Source organism: Schistocerca piceifrons, chromosome 6 (assembly GCF_021461385.2).
Source record: "Schistocerca piceifrons isolate TAMUIC-IGC-003096 chromosome 6, iqSchPice1.1, whole genome shotgun sequence".
NCBI classification, from domain to species: Eukaryota; Metazoa; Arthropoda; class Insecta; order Orthoptera; family Acrididae; genus Schistocerca; species Schistocerca piceifrons.
The window spans coordinates 128,068,000-128,091,397 of NC_060143.1; the positions used below are offsets into that span (position 1 = coordinate 128,068,000).

At 40.8% G+C, this 23,398-nt stretch overlaps 1 protein-coding gene across 1 annotated transcript in view; it reads right to left on the reverse strand.

The window, feature by feature from the left end:
• The window catches only part of LOC124802456 (cholinesterase 1-like), a 354,377-nt gene that overhangs the window by 12,224 nt on the left and 318,755 nt on the right, over positions 1 to 23,398 (reverse strand). Inside the window, exons 10-11 of the mRNA XM_047263241.1 lie at positions 6,196 to 6,313; positions 5,947 to 6,067 (exon numbers count right to left, since the gene is read on the reverse strand). Of these exons, the coding sequence (XP_047119197.1) occupies positions 5,947 to 6,067; positions 6,196 to 6,313 (239 nt within the window). The remainder of the gene's footprint in view (positions 1 to 5,946; positions 6,068 to 6,195; positions 6,314 to 23,398) is intronic.

A 23,398-nucleotide genomic window follows, 5' to 3' on the forward strand; every position in this document is an offset into this window, starting at 1 on the left:
AGAAGAATAAAAAAATGTTTTCGGAAAACAGATGCCATAATCTTTTTGCACGAAAGGAAGGCTTATCAATCATGTAAATTTTATCTACAACGATATAGACAACAACCGTAAATGTCCCGGCACACAAATCGTATCAAAGGGAAACGTGAAAGTGCTGTGAATCTTCAGTACTTGACACCTCTACAGGAAACACGTAGAGCGTTCCGTATGTACAACTGCGTGTTGTACGGCTCAGTTCCCAGGCAACAGCTGCAAATATGTATCAATACAAAGCGCTGTCACTATGCAGAGGATTCTTCAGTACTTTTTGAGGAATGTACTATTAATCAGAAAAATGGAAACAACTTCACCAACATGTAGAAAGTACCTCAGCAGGAAAATTGTTCTGAAACACTACCAATGATTTGAGGATAAGCCGATAAACAAAATTTGCAATCTTACAGTAAGGTGCGACACCATTCGGTATTGGACCCACAAATCAACAGCATTAGCATTCTCAATGCTAAGCACGTTTCAAAATCACACACAAAGAATGTGACTGCTACCCAATTTTGAACAACAGTACGAAAACACCAACTAGGGTTGGGAAAAAAATGGACCGTTTAAAACAGATGCCATTATTTTAGTTCTGAGCAACCAATACTTCTCGATTTTGTTTGGTCTCGGTTGTAATAGTCTTTTTTAATATTTTACTAATAACTGGGTAAAAAAGCAGGCATATCAATTTGCGACAGCAGCGCAAAATTTTTTTGTTTCCGAATGATTTTTTTTTTTTTTTTTTACAAGTGATTAATCGGTATTTGTAAAATTTCCGTTTCTAGAAAATGGGAAAAGCGATCAGCACTACTTTAATAGATACGACGACAGTTAGAAACTAGCAACAAACAGATGGCATAAGAATCAGGGCAGCATTGCAGAAATAATGATGTTCGGTATACGTGTACGCACAAGACTTGTTCCCGCCTGGTTTAGATGGCTATCTCCCCGTCGTCACTGGACGCTGGCTGCGTTGCAGAACGACACCATCCCTAGTTTCGAAGTATTTTAAGAAGTGTCGTAGCAGTGGAGTAAAAATGTTCAAATGTGTGTGAAATCTTATGGGACTTAACTGCTAAGGTCATCAGTCCCTAAGCTTACGCACTACTTAACCTAAATTATCCTAAGGACAAACACACACACCCATGCCCGAAGGAGGACTCGAACCTCTGCCGGGACCAGCCGCACAGTCCCTGACTGCAGCGCCTAAGACCGCTCGGCTAATCCTGCGCGGCAGCAGTGGAGTACAATGCTTCATTGGCTGTAAATGAGTAGAAAAGGGAGGGGCACAACAAACCTGCGACGTCCTATAAGGAGAAAGCATCCACAATGTTCCTTGGAAGGGAAGGGAATTTTATTGATGTATCATAAACTTGGGATAGTAGCCGAACCCTTAAGTTGAAGGTGAAAAACTTACACCATTCAAAAGTGGCGATGGAGGACGCTTCCTTCATCTTCACCACCTTTACTGGAGACAGTGAGACCGATTTCTGCCACAACCTCAACCCCATAATGACCGAAGCCTCCCACTCCTTTACTTTCATTAGAATTTTCCAGTCTTTGTTTGCAGTCTACGTTTATTGGTGGAAATAACAGCAATAAAAAACCGAAAATCGGCTATTTCAGAAACGGGTAATTTTGAACGGTTTTAACAGTCAGGTTAATCTGGAAACAAAAAAAGCGATGCAGCTGAAAACCTATTGTTTCAGCTATAACCACCATCCCTAGTATCAACCCAGTACTGGACTTCCACATTTATATAGATTACTCTAATAATCCAGTATTTAACAACACCAGTTTAGAAACCCATCTGCAATGACGGTCAAGTGCTACAAGTGTCAGCGTGTGAACTATTCAACCAAACATCTCCGATGTGGACTTTCGTAGCCGAAGACCCACTCGTGTGCTCTTGATGATTGCACGACACAAAGCTTTACGACTCGTCTGGGTCGTTAACACCGACATCGGATTGTTGATGACTGCAAACATGTTGCCTGGTCGGACGAGTCTCGTTTCAAATTGAATCGAGCGGATGGGCGTGTACGGGTATGGAGACAATCTCATGAATCCATGGACCCTGCATGTCAGCAGGGGACTGTTTAAGCTGGTGGAGGCTCTGTAATGATGTGTGGCGTGTGCAGTTGGAGTGATAGGGGACCCTTGATACGTCAACATACGACTCTGATAGGTGACACGTGCATAAGCATCCTGTCTGATCAACTGCATCCATTCATGTCCATTATGCAATTCGACGGACTTGGCCGATTTCAGCAGGACGATATGATAGCCCATACGTCCATAAACGCTACAGAGTGGCTCCAGGAACACTCTTGTGAGTTTAAACACTTCCGCTGGACACCAGACTCCCCAGATATGAACATTATTGAGCGCATCTGGGATGCCTTGCAACCTGCTGTTCAGAAGAGATCTCCACCCCGTCGTACTCTTACGGATTTATGGACAGCCGTGCAGGATTCATGGTGTCAGTTCCCTCCAGCACTACTTCAGACATTAGTAGAGTCCATGCCACGTGTTGCGGCACTTCTGACTGATCGCGGGGGCCCTACACCATATTAGGCATCTGTACCAGTTTCTTTGGCTCTTCATAGCATAATGACCGCGTTGGCTGTGGTTATGTAGGCTACAAAAATAAAAGGAGCGGACTGTTCCGTATACCGAAAGAAATTTCTGTTTACATAGAGGAATTCTTAGCCATTGAAAGAGCATTAAAATGCAGTAAGATATGTTATATGATGATCCAAGTTGACCATTACGTAATGATAACGGACTCTCTCCGGCTTGGAAAAATTAACATCAATTGTAAAGACAAAGCAATCTGCTATTTGCCATATCAGATACCCGTTCTTGTATCAGAATTACGAAGAAACACTACAGAAGTATAATTTGTATGCCTGATAGGAGAGGGAGTCTTAGCGTAAGTAAAAGTAGGTCGGGTCGTGACTCGTGATTGGATAGCTCTGTCGATGGTTGGCTGCAAAAGGCAAAGGTCTCAAGTTTTAGTCCTGATTAGGTACACAGTTTTAATCTGTCAAGAAATTGCATCAGTTATATGCGCCAAAGGTCTTAGTGGGATTGTGGGGAGAGACAAGGAAGGTCAACTGCTAAAGAAGACAAGAAGGAATGAAATACAAGACATGTGACCTCTAGCTGGAGATCTTACTGCTGCAGACAGCTACATAGCAGAAGCAAATGGAGTAAGGAGTGGAAGATTGGATATCTGTATAAGAGCGCCTGTTACAGGCCCTGTACGTGGAATGCACAATGGTCTGCCACAAAGTGGAATACGGAACGTAACTTCACTGGCTAATGGAACAATAGGCTGTTCACAATGAGTATCAGTAGATCGAACGATAGCCGCTATCGACAACATCTCCACAGAACTCATGTCATACCATCACCATGCTGATCCAGGAAATCAGTCACATATTACTTAAGCCGACCTAAACACGAAACAAATTAGAGTGGCTACATACGAAGCTGTTTACAAGAAACAAGAACATCTCCTAGAATGTATTGGTACTCTCGATAACAGTGAATTTATAAACTTCGTAGAATTTTCGTTATAAGTAGGCATTAAAATCTATCTGAACAGTTCGTCTGTGTGTGTGTGTGTGTGTGTGTGTGTGTGTGTGTGTGTGTGTGTGGGGAGGTAGGGGGGGGGGGGAGCGTTCCTGCATGTTTATTTCGCTTATTGAGAAACTGGTTTGTTAACTTCAGATACGGAACCATTTGGTCACTTAGCTTACTTATGGACTATAGGAACTTGTTGAAAGGAAGTCCTGTAATGTTGAACAGGCTCTGTTGGTGTACCCAGAATAAAATAGAAGATTATGTAAATTTACTCCAAAGGATTTTATAAGTGTGATTTATTACACTTATTATTAAACGTCATATAGAACAATCGAGTTGATCATTGAACATGTGTTAGATTAGAGGGAAAACAAACAGTTGAAGGAACAGGCAAAGATGCGAATATCTCAGCTCGAGAAAGCAAGGTGTGTGATATATGACAGCCAAAAATCGCTTGATTTTAAGACCTTTATTCCAATTACTAATTTCGACAGAATCGTGCTTTCATCCTCAGATTGGCATTATACTGTATAAAACGAAAGTAGGTAATCGGTAATCTGCGCAAGATACAACTGCTCCCTCGCCTTGGTTATTTTGTTTGACTAGGGTTGGATGGCTCACTGAATCATATGTTTAGGATATAAATAAAAAGATCGTCGTCTACAGTGGGCGAGCTCATCGGCTGTTGTGGTGTAATTAGAGCCTTGTAGTACGTAATGACAGTCTAAGAGAATTACGAATGTTTGTTACCATTACGTTCTTCCATACATGTAATTTACATTGGTGAAATGCGCCATATCTTTGTATATGAATCAGGCGTAAAGATTTACCTTTTTGATTCCTGTAGTACATAATATGCTTTCTAAATTAGGTAAAAATTTTCAGGAGAGTAATTTAAAAATATTTCAATATACTGTCAGTTAATACGATGGTGTCACCTGACTTCTACACGGCAAATTACATGGGCTCTGCAGCACCTCAGTTTCGTTCACGTGAGGTCGTCGACATGGCTTATAGATTTAACCCTATTGGTGCTATGGACGTTGTACTTTTACCTTTTATTCATTTCACATCCCATATGGGAGCATTCTGTTTTCTAAACGACAAACCTTATGGAGGTTTTAATGTATTTACACTTTGTTCTCAAACTGTCGACGGCACATTTATGTGAACATATATGCAAATCCTTGAGCACCATGCACTGCGCCTTGCTTATCACATCCGTCTCCCGTCCCCCACGTGCATCCTTTATGACCTGATTCCCTTCTCCCACCTCCTCCTGTTCCTTGAATGAATACAGATCCTATACGTCTCCCGCAAACTGGATTCCCCCCATCCTTTGGTTTCCCCCATCCTCTCCCACCCTAGCCCGCTGCTGCGCCTGTATCACAGTGTCCCGTTTAGTCTCCATCTCCACACGTTCCATACCCTCACCCAAGGTGGCTTACCCCAACTCCCCCTCCAGGATGATGTCTTTGTGCCTTCAATCTACCCCTCCTACCAGCTGTAATCCCTCCTTCTTCCCCCCCTCCTCAGGGCTCCCTCTCTCCCTCCCTCTCCCCTTTCTCTTCTTCCTCATTTTCCCCTGTTGACCACCTTCTTTCTCCTTTTCACCCCCCCCCCCCACCCCAGGCTTTTGGCTCCTCCTTTCTCCTCTACACCGCCCCCCCTCCTCCCCCCTCCTGGTTTCCCCTACTGTCTCTCCCCCCTCCCTTTTCTCCCCCCCTCCTACCTTTCACCTGGTGGTAGGTCCCCTTCGGTGCAGTGATTTTTAACATTTTCGTTGTGGTGTCAGTGTTTCTCAAGTGCCGTGTACAGTGCTACGTTCCACCAGCACCGCCAGCGTCGCCAGGATCAGTCATTTTTGTTCCCACTGTGGTGTTTCTTTGTTTTCGTGTCGACTCATAGTGCTCATTCTCCGCATGTGTATGTGGCTCTCGTCAATGTTGTTTTTAAATCTACCATTTATACTCATCTATTTTTGTTCTTGTTTATTCACCAATTTATACCATTCTATGTTATGTGTTCTTTTCTCATTTGACTATGTTTGTCTGTAACTCTCTTGGCTGAAGAGTGGCGTATTGTGCCATTGCCAGCCTGCCCCATTTTGGGGAGTGAAATAACAATAAAGAAAAAAAATTGGAAGTTTTTGTAACATTTGGATCATCCCAAAAGATGGTTGTTTCTTGTGAAGATCGCCTGTTTTCATTTTATGCAATGTAATGCTAATCTGAAGATGAGAGCAGGTTTCTGTCGAAACTAGTAATTCGATTAAAGGTCTTAAAATCAAGCAATGTTGGTTTTCATAAAAAAACTTACCCATAGATGATGAAGTTCGCGTGCAGATGAACGAGCCTCCTCGAAACCTTTTCATCTTCTTCAGACAGCCTGAAGTCCGACCTGGGTGAAAGGTACAGCACATCCATACCATGTTCGACAGCTGAAACACAGAGTTTATCCAGAACTGTGTTAAACATGATCAGTGTGTGGAACATGAGTTTGAGGTATCATGTGAAACTCTGAAACTACGACGAAAATGTGTGATCTACTTGTGAAAAAAACCCTTACCTTGATTGGGGAAACGGCCCACATGATTTAGCGTGTACACATACGTCCTTCCACCGTGGTTTGTGTTGCAGTTGGCTGACTTTATCATGGGACCTTTAAATTTAGCCGCACCGATGAACTGAAACACAGAAAGTGATGAATATGTCTGTGTTGATTGTGTCGGTAGGCACAAACGTAATTAAGCTACAAGATCACGAACTACAAAACATTCTAGGCACATTCTATGTGGAGCACAATCAGATCTTTAAGCCAGTTATCTTAAGTGTTTATATGGGTTCAGATATATGCTGGAGTGGTTCCAGCAGGCAGTATCAGAGCTAATAATCACCCACTCCTTTGTTGACCTATGTTAGTGCTCCATCTGCAATGAAGGATATTTTGTTCTGTGAAATATTCTCAGGAGAGCTTTTGACCAAGTTTAAAGCACTTCAGTCCTGGATGAAGGCTAGTCCAAAGGTAAGGTCCGATGGATTACGAAATGGAAACCACTGCCAAAATCCAATGAAGCTCTGCACAGGTGTGTTGTACACTGTTTCTGGTATGCCAGTCGATCGTGTCACTTTGCTCGTTTCAGTTCCGAGCGCAAACGACCACGTAAAAATATCTTGAAAGTAGTGCCTCCCGCCAAGTGTGAGTGCCTGTGAGAGATTTCGCCTGATTTCATGCAGCCCATACAACACAACTGTCAGGCGTTTCTTTCTTCGTGACAGTTCTTGGCTGCACCCTGCAGGGGCAATGAGGAGGCTCCTGCCGCGTTTTCGATGGGAAATGTTTGATCACCCATCATACAGCCCAGACTTGGTCCCCTCTGATTTTCATTTCTGCTCACATGAAACGTCGCCCATGAAGACAACATTTTGGCACAGACAAGTTGCAGATCAATGTAGTATATTGGCAAAAAGCACAGTCGGATGCCTTCTATGACGAGGGTACTGGAAAGTTGGTACAATGTTACGACAGATACCTCAATCGGAGCGGCGACTGTGTAGAGAAGTAGCTGGAAGGTATAGCAAAATGCTGCAAATAGAACATTTTGATTTTCTCTACGGTTTCCATTTCACGACCAATCGGACCTTACTTTCCGAACAGCTCTCGTATGTCAAGTAAGGTGAAAGCATTGCAACGATTCACGTAAAACAATGAGAGATTAAAGACTGATGCAGATTAGCTTCAAATGAAAACAGGGGGAGACTGAAAGACAAAATTTAACAGTAAATCACACATCTGTAAATCTAATCCCTCTGTCGGCAAAGGGTTTTTGAAATTACTCCAGAAAATTCAGGTTGTTTGTCCAACAGCTTAGAGAACTGAAAAGTTCTGAGTCGAGTTCCTTCACCAAAGAAGACGCAGTAAATATTCCAGAATTCGAGTCAAGAACAGCTATCAACATAAGTAACTTAGAAGTAGATATCCTCAGAGTAGTGAAGCAGCTTAACACTCAACAAAAGCAAGTCTTCCGGTGTAGACTGTACACAGGTAGGTTCCTTTCAGCGTGTGCTGACGCAACAGCTCCATACTTAACAATCATATACAACCACTCCCACGACGGAAGATCCGTACCAGAAGACTGGAGAGTTGGACAGGTCACATCAATATTCAAGAAAGGCAATAGGATTAACTCATTAAATTAAAGCCCCAGATCATTAAAGTTGATATGCAGCGGGCTTTTGGAATATACACTCATGCTCACAAATTAAGGATAATTGCAGAATGTGGTACCACACAACGTAGCACTACACAAAACTGGTGCTAATAGCATAGGCACGTAGGGAACACACACGACACAGATCTGTAAGTCCACGGTATTGGTGATAAGTTGGGAAAACCGTCTCGAAACACATGCGCTACAAAATGCCACTGTTTCCTGCGCATGTACCCCGACATCAATATGGGATATGGTCACCATGCACACGTACACCGGCCGCACAACTGATTGGCATACTCTGGATCAGGTGGTCGAGAAGCTGCTGGGGATTAGCCTCCCATTCTTGCACCAGTGCCTGTCGGAGCTCCTGAAGTGTCCTAGGGGTTTGAAGACGTGCAGCGATACGTCGACCGAGAGTATCCCAGACGTGGTCGATGGGGTTTAGGTCTGGAGGACAGGCAGGCCACTCCATTCACCTGATATCTTCTGTTTCAAGGTACTCCTCTACGATGGCATCTCGGTGGGGCCCGCGTTACCACCCATCAGGAGGAAGGTGGGACTCTCTGCACCCCAGAAAAGGCGGACATACTGGTGCAAAATGACGTCCCGATACACCTGATCTGTTACAGTTCCTTTGTCAAAGACATGCAGGGATGTACGTGCACCAATCATAATCCCACCCCTCACCATCAGACCGAGTGGCTTTCAATCAAATCGCGTGCTTATGGAATAGAGTCTCAGTTATGCGACTGGATTCGTGATTTCCTGTCGGAGATGTCAGTGTTCGTAGCAATTGACGGACACACTTCGAGTAAAACAGAAGTGATTTCTAGCGTTCCCCGAGGTAGTGTTATAGGTCCTCCGTTGTTCCTTATCTATATAAATGATTTAGGAGACAATCTGAGCCACTGTCTTAGGTTGTTTCCAGATGATGCTGTCGTTTATCGCGCAGTAAAGTCATGAGAATATGGAAACTAATTATAAATAAGACATCTGCACAGTGCAAAACTTGGTAATAGATCCTAAATAATGAAAAGTGTGAGGTCATCCGCATAAGTGTTAATAGGAATCTATTAAACTTCGAACACACGAGAAATCAATCAAATCTAAAGACCTTAAATGCAACTAAATACCTAGGAATTACAACAATTACGAACAACTTAAATTGGAAAGAACACATAGAAAATGTTGTGGGGGAGTCAAGTCATAGTCTGTGATTTATTGGCAGAACACTTAGAAGATGCAACAGATCTACTAAAGAGGCTGCCTACACTGCGCTTGACCGTCCTCTTTTAGACTACTGCTGCGTGGTGTGGGATCCTTACCAGATAGGGTTAACGGAGTACATCTAGAAAGTTCGAAGAAGGGCAGGACGTTTTGTATTATCAAGAAATGGGGGGAGAGTGTCACAGACATGATACAGGATTTGGGGTGGACGTCATTAAAACAAATGTGTTTCTTGTTGTGGAGGGGTCTTCTCACGAAATTTCACTAACTTTCTCCTCCGAATGCGAAAATATTTTGTTGACTCCGACTTACATAGGGAGAAACGATCATCGCAGCAAAATAGGGGGCGTCAGAGATCGCACGGAAAGATATAGGTGTTTTTTTTTCCCGCACGCTGTTCGAGAGTGGAATAACAGAGAATTATTGCGAAGGTGGTTGGATCAATCCTCTGCCAGGCACTTAAATGTGATTTACATCATAGCCATGTAGATGTAGGTGTAGAAGAAGTAAGAAAATTTAAAGCCTAAATGATAGGTTCTGAGTTTCACAATTTTTTTCCGATAACTATCACCCTACGGTATCCCTGCCTGACCGTCATTTTCATTTAAAAATCGGGAACTGGTTAGGAAAAATCATGTACTAAATGGGAGGAATCTAGGCCCACGCTGACAGCATCAACCCAAAATGAGCGTATTAAAAATTTACTCTCGGAACTTAACGTCCTTTTTGTGAAACCTTGCAATATTATTTAATAACTAACTATTCCATGCAGATTGTAACCATTCTGCAATATCCATTGCGCAATTAACGCAAGAAAACAAAAAAATTGAGGCGGGAAGAGATATTTGCCTTCGTCTTCTCAAAGAAAATATCCAGGCGTTCCCCTCAATCGATAAACCACATAAATTGGAACGAGAATTTGTACCCCATTCCTCTCAAATGCGAGTCTTGCGCTTTAATCACTGTCCCACCAAGCTTCATAGAAAATCATCGTGTGTGTGAAAGTATTCAATAAGTTATTTTATTGTCACACCATTTATCAACGAAAGATTTACGAAAGTTACCCCAATAACAGAATGTATTTTCTTGCACATTGGCTTGCAGAGTATATCCGCTAAATTATTTTTAAAAAAATTGGCAGCTATGAACTCCTTCTTAAGCAACAGGTGACAGTTTATATCAGGATAAAACAGATATTCCTCAGTGATGGAAGATGGAACTGGTGTGTCTCAGACCATTTCTTTTCATCTTTGGAGTAAATAATTGTAAGATTAATTAAAGTTGAAAGACTATAATCTGTCTGGCTTTCCTTCTTCAATTAATAAACTAACACTGTCTGATCATTGTCGTGACTGGAGATATGAGGAACACTTGATACTCATAGCTTTATTTAACTCTGATTACCGCGCTTCATTCTGAGTATTGTATTTGATAAAAAAAAGTTGCAGGTGTTGTCCGAATGAACTTATATCGCTTCGGCCAAGGGAATTCATGGGAACGTTGCTGTACGTTTCGACAGGTGTTGTGGAACGGCCGAGGCACACAAGATTGGGAATAACGGGACAGTCTGCTCGCCGTTCACACTCAGAGGATTAAGTCACTTTCTGATGCGGATGGCAGAGCCACACGAGTGAGGCTTGACGGAGTCTCGTGTCACTCAAAGGAAGTCGGGGTTCTCGGAGTTGTGGCTTACGGTACTGTCCGGTGCCCGGCCAATTGGTTTTCGGTCTTGGCCCACCACCTGATAACAAATGGGCATACCTCACTGTTCTCGAAGAGGTCAGGCCAACTGCTGTGGGTACGGGACCTGCTGGAGTTCCCAATGAGTTCGTTTGGCGTGTTGGAAATTCTGAGTAGTATTAACAACGCTCTTATTTGCCTCTCGCCTCTTGACGTAGGGCGGGAATTTCCGCAACAGAGTTTGAGAGACTGGTGTACCCTGATTGGTCCTCTATTCCGTGGCGGGGAATTATTTACCATTGTCGTACCACTGAACAGATGTAATTAACGTTTTGCCTGATTGGTGTTTGCTGGCGCAAGCGGGGGAGTCCGGTGCAGAGACACATGATCGTGGGCACACTTTGATCGGTCGTCTTAGAGGTCACTTCACACGCTCGATCGCTGAGGGAGCGACCATTCTGGTGTTCTGCGGTGGGACGCCGTGCTGACGACTTAGCGCCATGCGCAGATTCCGGGCTGGTGCAGATTTCGTCCTGCCCCACATCCTCACGTCCAGCGAGACGTAAAGAGACTGGCGAGCATACCGTGCACCACCGGCTCGTTAGGTGGGAGTTCACCGCTTTATAAGGCTACATCGACATCGCAGTGTCGTTAGGTTCCCGTTACAAAGCTAGGTTATTTTCAGTTTAGTTCGGACAACCCATCACTGTGTAGCCAAATTCGGATTCGTAGTGTTTATTCACGTCACTGAGGGAATATACAACTTGAATCCCTTATCCTCCCCTGCACATCATACTTGAGCTGGTTAATTGTTTTTAATGTTGTCGTTGTTGTGGTCTTCAGTCCTGAGACTGTTTTGATGCAGCTCTCCATGCTACTCTATCCTGTGCAAGCTTCTTCATCTCCCAGTACGTACTGCAGCCTACATCCTTCTGAATCTGCTTAGTGTATTCATCTCTTGGTCTCCCTCTGCGATTTTTACCCTCTACGCTGCCCTCTAATACTAAATTGGTGATCCTTTGATGCCTCAGAACGTCTCCTACCAACCGATCCCTTCTTCTGGTCAAGTTGTGCCACAAACTTCTCTTCTCCCCAATCCTATTCAATACCTCCTCATTAGTTACGTGATCTACCCATCTAATCTTCAGCATTCTTCTGTAGCACCACATTTCGAAAGCTTCTATTCTCTTCTTGCCCAAACTGTTTATCGTCCATGTTTCAGTTCCATACATGGCTACACTTCATACAAATACTTTCAGAAACGACTTCCTGACACTTAAATCTATACTCGATGTTAACAAATTTCTCTTCTTGAGAAACGCTTTCCTTGCCATTGCCAGTCTACATTTTATATCCTCTCTACTTCGACCATCATCAGTTACTTTGCTCCCCAAATAGCAAAACTCCTTTACTACTTTAAGCGTCTCAAATCCTAATCTAATTCCCTCAGCATCACCCGACTTAATTAGTCTACATTCCATTATCCTCGTTTTGCTTTTGTTGATGTTCATCTTATTTCCTTCCTTCAAGACACTGTCCATTCCGTCCAACTGCTCTTCCAAGTCCTTTGCTGTCTCTGACAGAATTACAATGTCATCGACGAACATTAAAGTTTTTATTTCTTCCCCATGGATTGTAATACCTACTCCGAATTTTTCTTTTGTTTCCTTTACTGCTTCCTCAATATACAGATTGAATAACATCGGGGAGAGGCTACAACCCTGTCTCACTCCCTTCCCAACCACTGCTTCCCTTTCATGCCCCTCGACTCTTATAACTGCCATCTGGTTTCTGTACAAATTGTAAATAGCCTTTCGCTCCCTGTATTTTACCCCTGCCACCTTCAGAATTTGAAAGAGAGTATTCCAGTGAACATTGTCAAAAGATTTCTCCAAGTCTACAAATGCTAGAAACATAGGTTTGTATTTTCTTAATCTAGCTTCTAAGATAAGTCGTAGGGCCAGCAATGCCTCACGTGTTCCCATATTTCTACGGAATCCAAACTGATCTTTCCCGAGGAGTTTTTCCATTCGTCTGTAAAGAATTCGCTTTAGTATTTTGCAGCCGTGACTTATTAAGCTGATAGTTCGGTAATTTTCACATCTGTCAACGCCTGCTTTCTTTGGGATTGGAATTATTATATTCTTCTTGAAGTCTGAGGGTATTTCGCCTGTCTCATACATTTTGCTCACCAGATGGTAGAGTTTTGTCAGGACTGGCTCTCCCAAGGCCGCCAGTAGTTCTAATGGAATGTTGTCTACTCCCGGGGCCTTGTTTCGACTTAAGTCTTTCAGTGCTCTGTCAAACTCTTCACGCAGTATCGTATCTCCCATTTCATCTTCATCTACTTCCTCTTCCCTTTCTATGACATTGCCCTCAAGTACATCGCCCTTGTATAGTCCCTCTATATACTCCTTCCACCTTTCTGCTTTCCCTTCTTTGCTTAGAACTGGGTTTCCATCTGAGCTCTTGATATTCATACAAGTGGTTCTCTTTTCTCCAAAGGTCTCTTTAATTTTCCTGTAGGCAGTATCTATCTTACCCCTAGTGAGATAAGCCTCTACATCCTTACATTTGTCCTCTAACCATGTCTGCTTAGCCATTTTGCACTTGCTGTCGATCTCATTTTTGAGACGTTTGTATTCTTGTTTTTCATGTCAGGTTCGTACTGTCAATCTGTTGGTTTTCTTGTGTACGAAGTCGAACTTTTCTAATAATTCACTAGTTTATTTTGATTTGAATTTCGTTTAAAGTAGGTAGTGTTCCCTTCATCTCCCTTTCATGGTTTTTAAAATATATTAAACAACTGATTTTATAACAATTCTCTATCTTACGATCTCAAATTTGGCCAAATTTCAGATAGCGTATTTCCATTATGTTAAGTGTATCAACATTGGGTTTTGTTGTGTTGGAGCCTAGATACACCAGTAACGATTCCTAAGTTCACTCGTGCAGGGTATTGCAAAGTTGCGTAAAGGAAACCAGTACAGTTGTGAGTCAAAATTAAACTGGGAGGAATATATCAGGCATTTCTGCAAGAGAATAGGTCAGGCGTGTCATCTCATGAGGAAACTGATAGATGCATTCCGTAATGAATATGTGATGCTTTGCTCTTTTCTAGTCTCACACCTCCTCTGACACTGATAAGAGGACACTCTGTTATACCAGTGAAATACTGTAAGTAGGCTGTTTAGGTTTTTTTATTGGTAACGCCACCTCTGTATGAAAATCACTGGCTGTGCTGTGTGCAGTCTGTGGCTGCTTTGCATTGTTGTAATATTCGCCATTGTAGTGTTAGGCAGCTGGCTGTGAACAGCGCGTAGCGTTGCGCAGTTGGAGGTGAGCCGCCAGCAGTGGTGGATGTGGGGAGAGAGATGGCGGAGTTTTGAAATTTGTCATGAACTGCTATATATATATATATATATATATATATATATATATATATATATATATATATATATATATATATATGATATTAAGGTAAATACATTGTTTGTTCTCTATTAATATCTTTCATTTGCTAACTATCCCTATCAGTAGTTGGTGCCTTCCGTAGTTTGAATCTTTTATTTAGCTGGCAGTAGTGGCAGTAGCTGTATTGCAGTAGTTCGAGTAACCAAGATTTTTGTGAGGTAAGTGATTTGTGAAACGTATATGTTAATATTAGACAGGGCCATTCTTTTGCAGAGATTTTTGGAAGTCAGATTGCGTTGCGCTAAAAAATATTATGTGTCAGTTTAAGCCCAGTCGTGTATAAATTGTTCAAATGGGACGTTTCATATGGCGACCCTACCAGGATACCTCACTGGAATCTTCTGATTTTTTCTTGTAGTTTGTGTAATTAGTGTAGCTTTTGTTTCTTGCTAGTGTGTAATTGTAGAGAGAATCTCCTTTGTAGTTGCAGTCTTTCATTGTTGTTGTGGGATGCATGTACATTTGCACCAAGTATTTCGCAGCTGCGCTTGCAATTAACTAGATATTATTTTCAGTGCTATGTTAATGTGTTCTCTTATTTTTGCTCTTCAAATTGTGCTTTTCTGTGTTATCATGTGAAATATTGTGACAATAATGGCGTGTGAAAAACGTAACACTAGGCTCCAAAGTAAACTGAGAAATAATAGTGATGACGAGCGTAGCTTGCCAGCATCACTGTGTAATGAATTAGCAGACGTTCAAAGTAGTAATTTGGTAATTGTGCATAGGGAAATGGAGTGGGCTGCAAACAATGGTGTAGACAGTGAAACAATTAGTGAACAGGGAAGCATTATCGATCGATCGGTCAGCAACAGCTCGCCTCAGGAATCCGAAATGACAGGGCACAATCTTGCAAATACTGTAGATTCAGGTTTTGCGTCCTCACCGTTTTCTCAAATAAGTCAAGACACATTTTCCGCTTGTCAAAATGTGAATGTTGCCGGTGCAAATTCACTGCCGAAAAGCACTGAGGAACATGTTTCAGACACCAGTGCATTGTTATTACAATTAATGCAACAAATGGGACAAAAGCTTCAAAAGTTAGACATAATGTGACAAAATCTTCAAAAGTTAGACACAATGGAACAAAATCAGAGACAAACACAGCAAAAGCTTCAAATGTTAGACACAATGGAACAAAATCTTCAAAAGTTAGACACTGCACTTGAACAAACACGTGAAGATTTAACTACTGAGTTACATAAAATCGAATCGAAATGTCAAAAAGTGTGTAATGACGTAAAAACTCAAATTTGTGAGCATTTTCAACCTATTTTTTCGCGGCATGAAAATGCATTACAGAATCACGAAGCAGCCATAAAAGAACTGCAAATTATTGTTCATGAAAATCATGAGACCTTGCAAGCTAAAATTGACTCAGTTGCATCTACCGATTCGGTTACGCAACTTGCAAAAACTCAGGAAAACTTAAAGGACACAGTAGAAAGACACATGGAGGAAATTAGTACATTATCAGAGAAAGTAGTTGAACTTTCGGATCAGGTCACTAACTTATCTACAAAGGTAGATGATGATTTGAATGACACAAGACCTGTAGCCTTCACTGACACAGAAGAGTATGAACAAATTAGAAAATTCAAACAAAATCAAAATTAAATCAATACACAGTACAAAAGAGAAATCCGGGAAGTACAAGATCAGTTGACGCAGGTAATACAAGAATTACGAGGGCGGTTCAGAAAGTAACCTCCGATTGGTCACAGTGCGGGTTGTGGGGGGAGTAGCGACGCCATCTGTGCGTTCACGCACTCAACAGGTCAGTCAGCATCAAGCCGTGGTCGAGTGAACGTCGTACCTGCGCTAGTTTAGTTTTTGTGGCAGTTTGAAATGTGTGCTGCAATAGAAAACCCCACCAAATGTGAAGTGCGTGCTGTCATAAGGTTTTTTACAGCCAAAGGATATTCTGCAGCAGCTATTCATCGTGAGCTTTGTGCCGTGTACGGACCAAGAGTTATAAGTGAAGGAGTTGTCCGTGAATGGGTACGTTTATTTAAAAGTGGACGAGAAAACGTTCATGATGAAGAGAGGAGTGGTAGACCATCATTGGTGACTGACGAACTCGTTCAGACAGTTGATGCAAAAGTTCGTGAAAATCGACGTTTCTCAATGCCGGGGTTGTCTACTGGTTTTCCACAGATTTCTAAGACTCTCTTGTACGAGATAGTGACAGCAAGATTGGGTTACCGTTAAGTTCTGTGCACGATGGGTGCCCAAAATTCTTACCGACCACCACAAAACTCAAAGAATGGCCTCTGCATTAGACTTTCTGTCACGTTACGAGGACAAAGGAGAACCATTGTTAAACAGAATCGTGACCGGTGACGAAACCTGGATTAAGTACGTGAACCCTGAGACAAAAGAACAATCAAAGATGTGGGCACATTCAAATTCGCCTACCAAACCAAGAAAAGCCTCGCAAGATTTTTCTGCCAGAAAACTGATGGCAACGGTGTTTTGGGATGCCAAAGGGGTGATGTTGGTTGAATTCATGGAACGTGGTACGACCATTAATCAAGACGTGTACTGTGAAACAATAAAAAAGTTACGACGGGCTATACAGAACAAACGCCGTGGTATGCTGACTTCCGGTATCGTTTTTTTGCACGATAACGCCCGTCCTCACTCTGCTCGCAGAACAACGGCCCTTCTTGAGTCCTTCAAGTGGGACGTTATCAACCATCCACCTTACAGCCCAGACCTGGCGCCAAGTGATTATCACCTCTTCATGCATTTGAAGAAATGGCTCGGGTCACAGCGGTTTGATGACGACGAAGAGCTCAAAGATGCGGTCACAGGCTGGCTCCAGGCACAAGCGGGTGATTTTTATGCAGAAGGAATTTCAAAGCTTGTGAAGAGATACGATAAGTGCCTCAATCGCTATGGAGACTATGTAGAAAAATAGTGCAAAGATGTAGGTGTAAGATGTATATATTAAAATATTTTTATTTAACTTGGTGTATTTTTTTAAATCAACCAGAGGTTACTTTCTGAACGGCCCTCGTACATATTTCAGAGGACACTCGCGCTCCAACACGGGAAGAGGGACTTAGAAATACGGAAAAGCCGCAAAATAATAACACAGGGCATTTCGGAAATTATGAAAGAAATTGGCAAGGTGCACCGAATTTTGAGATGGAACGGCCGACACGACCTAACAATGACCGATATGCGACTCGCTGACATGATGATTTTGACTATAAGCTGTTCATTACTACACGTAAATTCAAAACATTTAAGAATTCTGGCAACGACATTCATCCATAAGCATGGCTCCATCAATTGTCTCATTGTTTCCTCCCAACTGGTCATTAGAGCACAGATTAGAATTTATGTGTGGCTACTTAAGAGAATGAACCAGCTGTAAGAATGCGGTCGGTCATTCACAATTGCCACAGTGAAGGAGAATTTTACCATGCCTTCCTCTCAGCATATTGGTCTCAAGCCACACAAGACCGAGTAAAACATGGCATCATAATGATGAAACATTTCGAACAATCTGAATTTTCCAGTCTTGTGAAATATTTTGAAGACATGTTGCACAAGAATCAGTATCTTTCAAACCCATACAGCCCGTCAGAACTCATCCGCATTTGCTTACTCAAATTGCCTGAACATTTACGACATATTATTTTAGCAGGACGTTGCAAAGACGACATTGAAGCTTTTCAGGGACTCTTACAAGAATTAGAAATTGACACAGACAGTCGCGGGATGCGAAAACAGGAAAACAATCACTACAGGTCACATCCGTCACAATTCCGTGACGACAGAAACAATAACTGGACACGACAAGTCTATTCTTACAACGCAAGTCGTGACCAAAACAGACACCACCCATATGACAACCACTGGCAGAGTAATAATAGTTACAGAGAAAGATCGCATTTCCGAAGTAGTGAATATGACAGAGGTTACCTTAGAAACGGACAATATGGGGTCCAAAACAATTATTATCAAGGGAGACAGAATAACTTCAGACGCAACAGTTCAGCGCGCAGTTACGATTCAGGAAGAAATTCTCCACCACATGACCGACAAGAAAGAAATTATGAAATCTACCGACATGACGACAGACGAGATAATCATAACGACAGACCTGAATTGCATCAGAACTGGCGGGATTCAAACAGGGCAGGGCCTTCTCGTTAGAGTGAATTTGTAGAAGTTAGGTCTCCTAATCCCAATAACGGCGCGCGCCAACAAAGAGACAGACAATAACTCGCACAGCAGGCAGCCGCGTGCGCCCGCTGGCTCCGAGAAAAATAACATAAGACTTAGAAACTGTTACCATGCAACAATGTTTGAAGTTAAATATCCAGTCAAGAATCAAGAGAACTTATTTAAACAGAAATTACGAATGCATTGTTATTGTGAACAGACGACACAGTGTTATTGTGTGTGTACATTCTTGCTTGTTAGTTGCACGATTACGTAATGACTATAAGGCTCACATACTTAGAACACATACTGGTACTGCTAATGAGATTCTAATGCAACATTTTGGTTTACTTGAAAATACATTCTGGATTTAAAGTACTTTCTGTGAGATACCAGACAACACAGTGGTTAGTTTATGTGACAACTACACGGTTTTATCACGACGCTACTAATGAGTGACAATTTACAATGTTGCTCTTGCGGTGTATCTGTTTTATATCTGCACAGTTTTTCTGAATTCTTCTGGAAAGTAAAACATGTTTTAGTAGTAAATTTTATGGTATAGCTACAAGGAGACAGCCTTTTCCGTAGCACAACAATACGTTACAGTACAGTACTTTCTTCATCACGGCAATAAGCATAATAACTAAGATATCTCTACGCAAAGCATTTCACTTTTGTTTATCATGAGGTAAGTACATTGACTTCTGCAGAACTTAGCTTTCGGAGGATGATAACTACGACACTTCCACAGAGATTATCTTACAACAAGACGCACAGTTTAGCGCTACAGTACACGTATTTGAGTGATTAATTTTGTACTTAAATCATTTATTTTTAAATATATTTGAAGTAAAATGATACAAAGGTTCTCCGTAATACATTTCATTCCATTCTTGTAATCTGTAACACCTGAGGGTATAATTACATTAATCCTCAGGGGGGTACACGCCTACTTTGTGTACCATGTGTTTGGCAAGCACAAGGAGCCCTAGCTAATATGGTATTTGCTTATACAACTTTACACATCGGTACCATATTCCTCTAACACATAAATTACATAGCTATCTGATTATTTAACTGAGAGAGACAAACTTTTTTACTATGGCAGTGACAGATGTTTACGTAATTACACAGCTGGATAACTTCACACTTATGAAATTCTATTTTGTCTGTACTTTGTGAAATGCTCATATTTTTTGGAACCATTGTGATACTATGAGAGCTTTGAATGATGTATTTGGTATGGGATCATGATTTTTAAAGTACGTTTGAGGAAGATGACACTTTTGACATGAGCAGAGAATTTTTTTAAGTTTTGAAATTAGAAAGCTACGACGATTTTGAGAGTTGACTGAGGTGTTATGATGTTATTTTTACGACGACGATGTGTATTATGCTGTTGAGGTATGTTTATGATCAATAAGCTGATGCTATATGAGTTATTTGAGTATGCTATGTATCTGTTATCATGAAATATTGAAGAAGTGTCGACGAATAAGGTAAGGAATAATGAGTAGTGGTTAGGGACTCTGGTTTGTGAAAAAGATTATTGGAAACCGAGAATTGTACTTTAAGAGTTATGAAATGTGTGTAAATGCGTGAATGTATCACAATGCCGACGAAAACTTTTTTGGACACTTATATCAATAAGACTTTGTTTCTACAGATTTGTAACGCACATTCTTGACCTGTGAAATTTTTTATATGAGACTGCCACTGTAGCGGAAACTGCTGTCGTAAATATTTCGTTAAGAAAGGTAAGTGACCTTGACGTAATGCGTTTTTGGTGCCCAGCTGAGAGGTAGACGTCTGACAAAAGAAAGCCATTAGGTGCAAAAAGAAAAAAAGAGGCCATTAACCTCGCTTCTGACATTCCTTTGTAGAAAGCATCGTAAATACGACACGCTCAAACTTGAAAATATGATTACACTGTAGAGTTCTTAATTTATGATATTTACTGAAATGAAATGATGAGAAACATTTTATGTCTATTTTCTTGCTAGTTGAAAGATTGTTTACTGCATTATGAAATGCCATATGGCTAGTGAATGACGTTTCACGCCTTGCTTTGCCTATTTTGTTTAATATCTAGTTCCTAGCTGCACTGCAGCATTGGTTGAAATAAAATTTTATAGATGTACTAATATAAATATTTTATGCCTACAGACACAGTAAAGAATAACTTCATGATGTACTTAAAAAAACGAAGGAGCACAAAGACATTTCCCTTCAGAGGAATTGCATACGGAATTTTCTTTTCAAGTACTTGGTAATTTCTTTTGTAGAAATAGTTGTGGTGCACCACTTTAATGACATAGATATTAAGATGCGATTATACATTACCTTTATCTGCATTGTTGTCTTTAGTGTACTATTTTTTCTGCTTGAGCTTTGTCATGAGTAGGTATACGTTATAGCATTTACTGCTGCTGTTTGCCAGACATAGTGCTACTGAATTTTAATTTGTGTTACTCTGCTAAGCCAGTTTACTACTGATTTATTTTTCTTGTTTGCTGCTCATTGCCTTATATTAGTTGAAACTTATGCTGCTTGCTTCGCCATTTGTATTTTTGATCATTGCTGTTTGTATTAATTGTTTTGTGCTGCTGAATTGCCTCATCCCTTAGTTTAGCATCTGAGCTCAGTAGATTTAAGTTAGCTTAAGAGGGGGTAGACTATATAAGAGAATGAGTTGCGATGAATTGGACGAAATGCATTGAGAAGTTATACAAAAAAAGTACAGAAAGCAGGTATAGGTAGGATTTTCTTGGAAAATAAATAATGAGGTAAGAAATATGTGAACATGTAAATACAGAAAGAATGCTTGGATAGGATTTTTTTTGGTGGAAACAAATGTTGAAATAAGACGAAAGATCTATGGAATGAAGTTTTGGGTAGGACTGCAGTACCAAATGTTAACCTGAAAACGAACCCTGTCATTCCTTTTGTATTATTCCGCTATGTGTTTATGTATCCTTGAATATTTGTGTTCTTCCTGTCTTTATATGTTTAGCTAATACGATTTATGTTGTGCAATTTTTTTAGTACTAAGGTACATTCACTATGATGAGGAATACTGTTATCCTCAAATATAATTTGCATTAATAATATGTTATTTACCTTGTAAATATGTTTAGACATTATTTATTCTGTTCTGTTTTAATGCTCATGTGTAAAGTTGATGTTTCAAAAGTTATTCTGATCTTTTATGTATTTACTTATGTCATAATTCCTGTAACACTGATGTATATGTTTATTTTTATTCTTTTGTAAAGCCAATATTACTTCAAATGTTATCTGTATTATTATGTTTTAATGATGTTTTCTGTATCTCTGTAATTATATTCTCATGTTATAAAATTGTAATTGATACCAGTTTATCAAATTAAGCAACTTGTAAGCATTCATTTCACTGCACACATTTCTGTTGGTCATAGTATATGCACAATATGTGAAAAAAAAGAGGACTGTTAGTGTTTGCACATGTGTTAATAATTCAGCAAGGGACTGGATAACAGCATTGCTGGTTCTAAGGACATTTCAAAAAAAAATTTTGTGAGTGCACAAGTGGTGGTTCATGGACTTGTGATATTCTCCGCAAGACTCTTCAATGGTGATTGTGCACCTGCACAGTCACAGCAGATGGCTGCTAGCCATCTCTACAAGGACTACAGTGGGTCTGCACTTCTGATGGCCCACCAATACCGTAATCTCTACTAGGACTACAGTGGGTCTGCTCTGTGACGACCTACCTACCAATATTCTTCAAAACGTCGAATGACTCTGCTGTGGGTTTGCTCTGTTGTGGCCCATTACCTGTCAGCATGTCAAGAGTCAGCACTGTCTTTCCGTTGGAAGGACAACACTACTTCTTCAAGACTGCATGGAAATCTACTATTTCCGTGTGCATTCTCTTTTACTACTCAGACTTTGAGAAAAAAAACACTGTAATTTCACTGTGATGAATGATCAGGACTGTCTTTATGGACTGTGAGAAAATTTTAGCTTTTGACCAACATTGTATCAATAAGTGTGTGTATTTGATATCTTTGTTATTGTAATTATGAAAAATTTTATCAAATCATTATTGGCCACTGCCCAAAACAATTTGTAAAATTTTTTGTGGGGAGCATGGGGGCTATGTAAGTAGGCTGTTTAGGTTTTTTTATTGGTAACGCCACCTCTGTATGAAAATCACTGGCTGTGCTGTGTGCAGTCTGTGGCTGCTTTGCATTGTTGTAATACTCGCCATTGTAGTGTTAGGCAGCTGGCTGTGAACAGCGCGTAGCGTTGCACAGTTGGAGGTGAGCCGCCAGCAGTGGTGGATATGTGGGGAGAGAGATGGCGGAGTTTTGAAATTTGTCATGAACTGCTATATATATATATATATATATATATATATATATATATATATATATATATATATATATGATATTAAGGTAAATACATTGTTTGTTCTCTATTAATATCTTTCATTTGCTAACTATCCCTATCAGTAGTTGGTGCCTTCCGTAGTTTGAATCTTTTATTTAGCTGGCAGTAGTGGCGCTAGCTGTATTGCAGTAGTTCGAGTAACCAAGATTTTTGTGAGGTAAGTGATTTGTGAAACGTATAGGTTAATATTAGACAGGGCCATTCTTTTGCAGAGATTTTTGGAAGTCAGATTGCGTTGCGCTAAAAAATATTGTGTGTCAGTTTAAGCACAGTCGTGTATAAATTGTTCAAAGGGGACGTTTCAATACAACAAAATTAGAAAAACGTAATCAGAATACCGAGCAAATTGAATCCTACAGAACACCGTACTCCACTCTGTATTAAGTAGAACGTACTGACTGTCATAAACCTATTTATCTGTACAGCATTACTTTATGACAAAAGCAACTTAAATGAGTCTGACTCTACAAAGATCATTTATCATCACAACACTAGAAGTAAACTCGACTTCGATAACTGTGGAGACTGACTCACAAAGAATCAAGTGAAATAGAGGGTTCA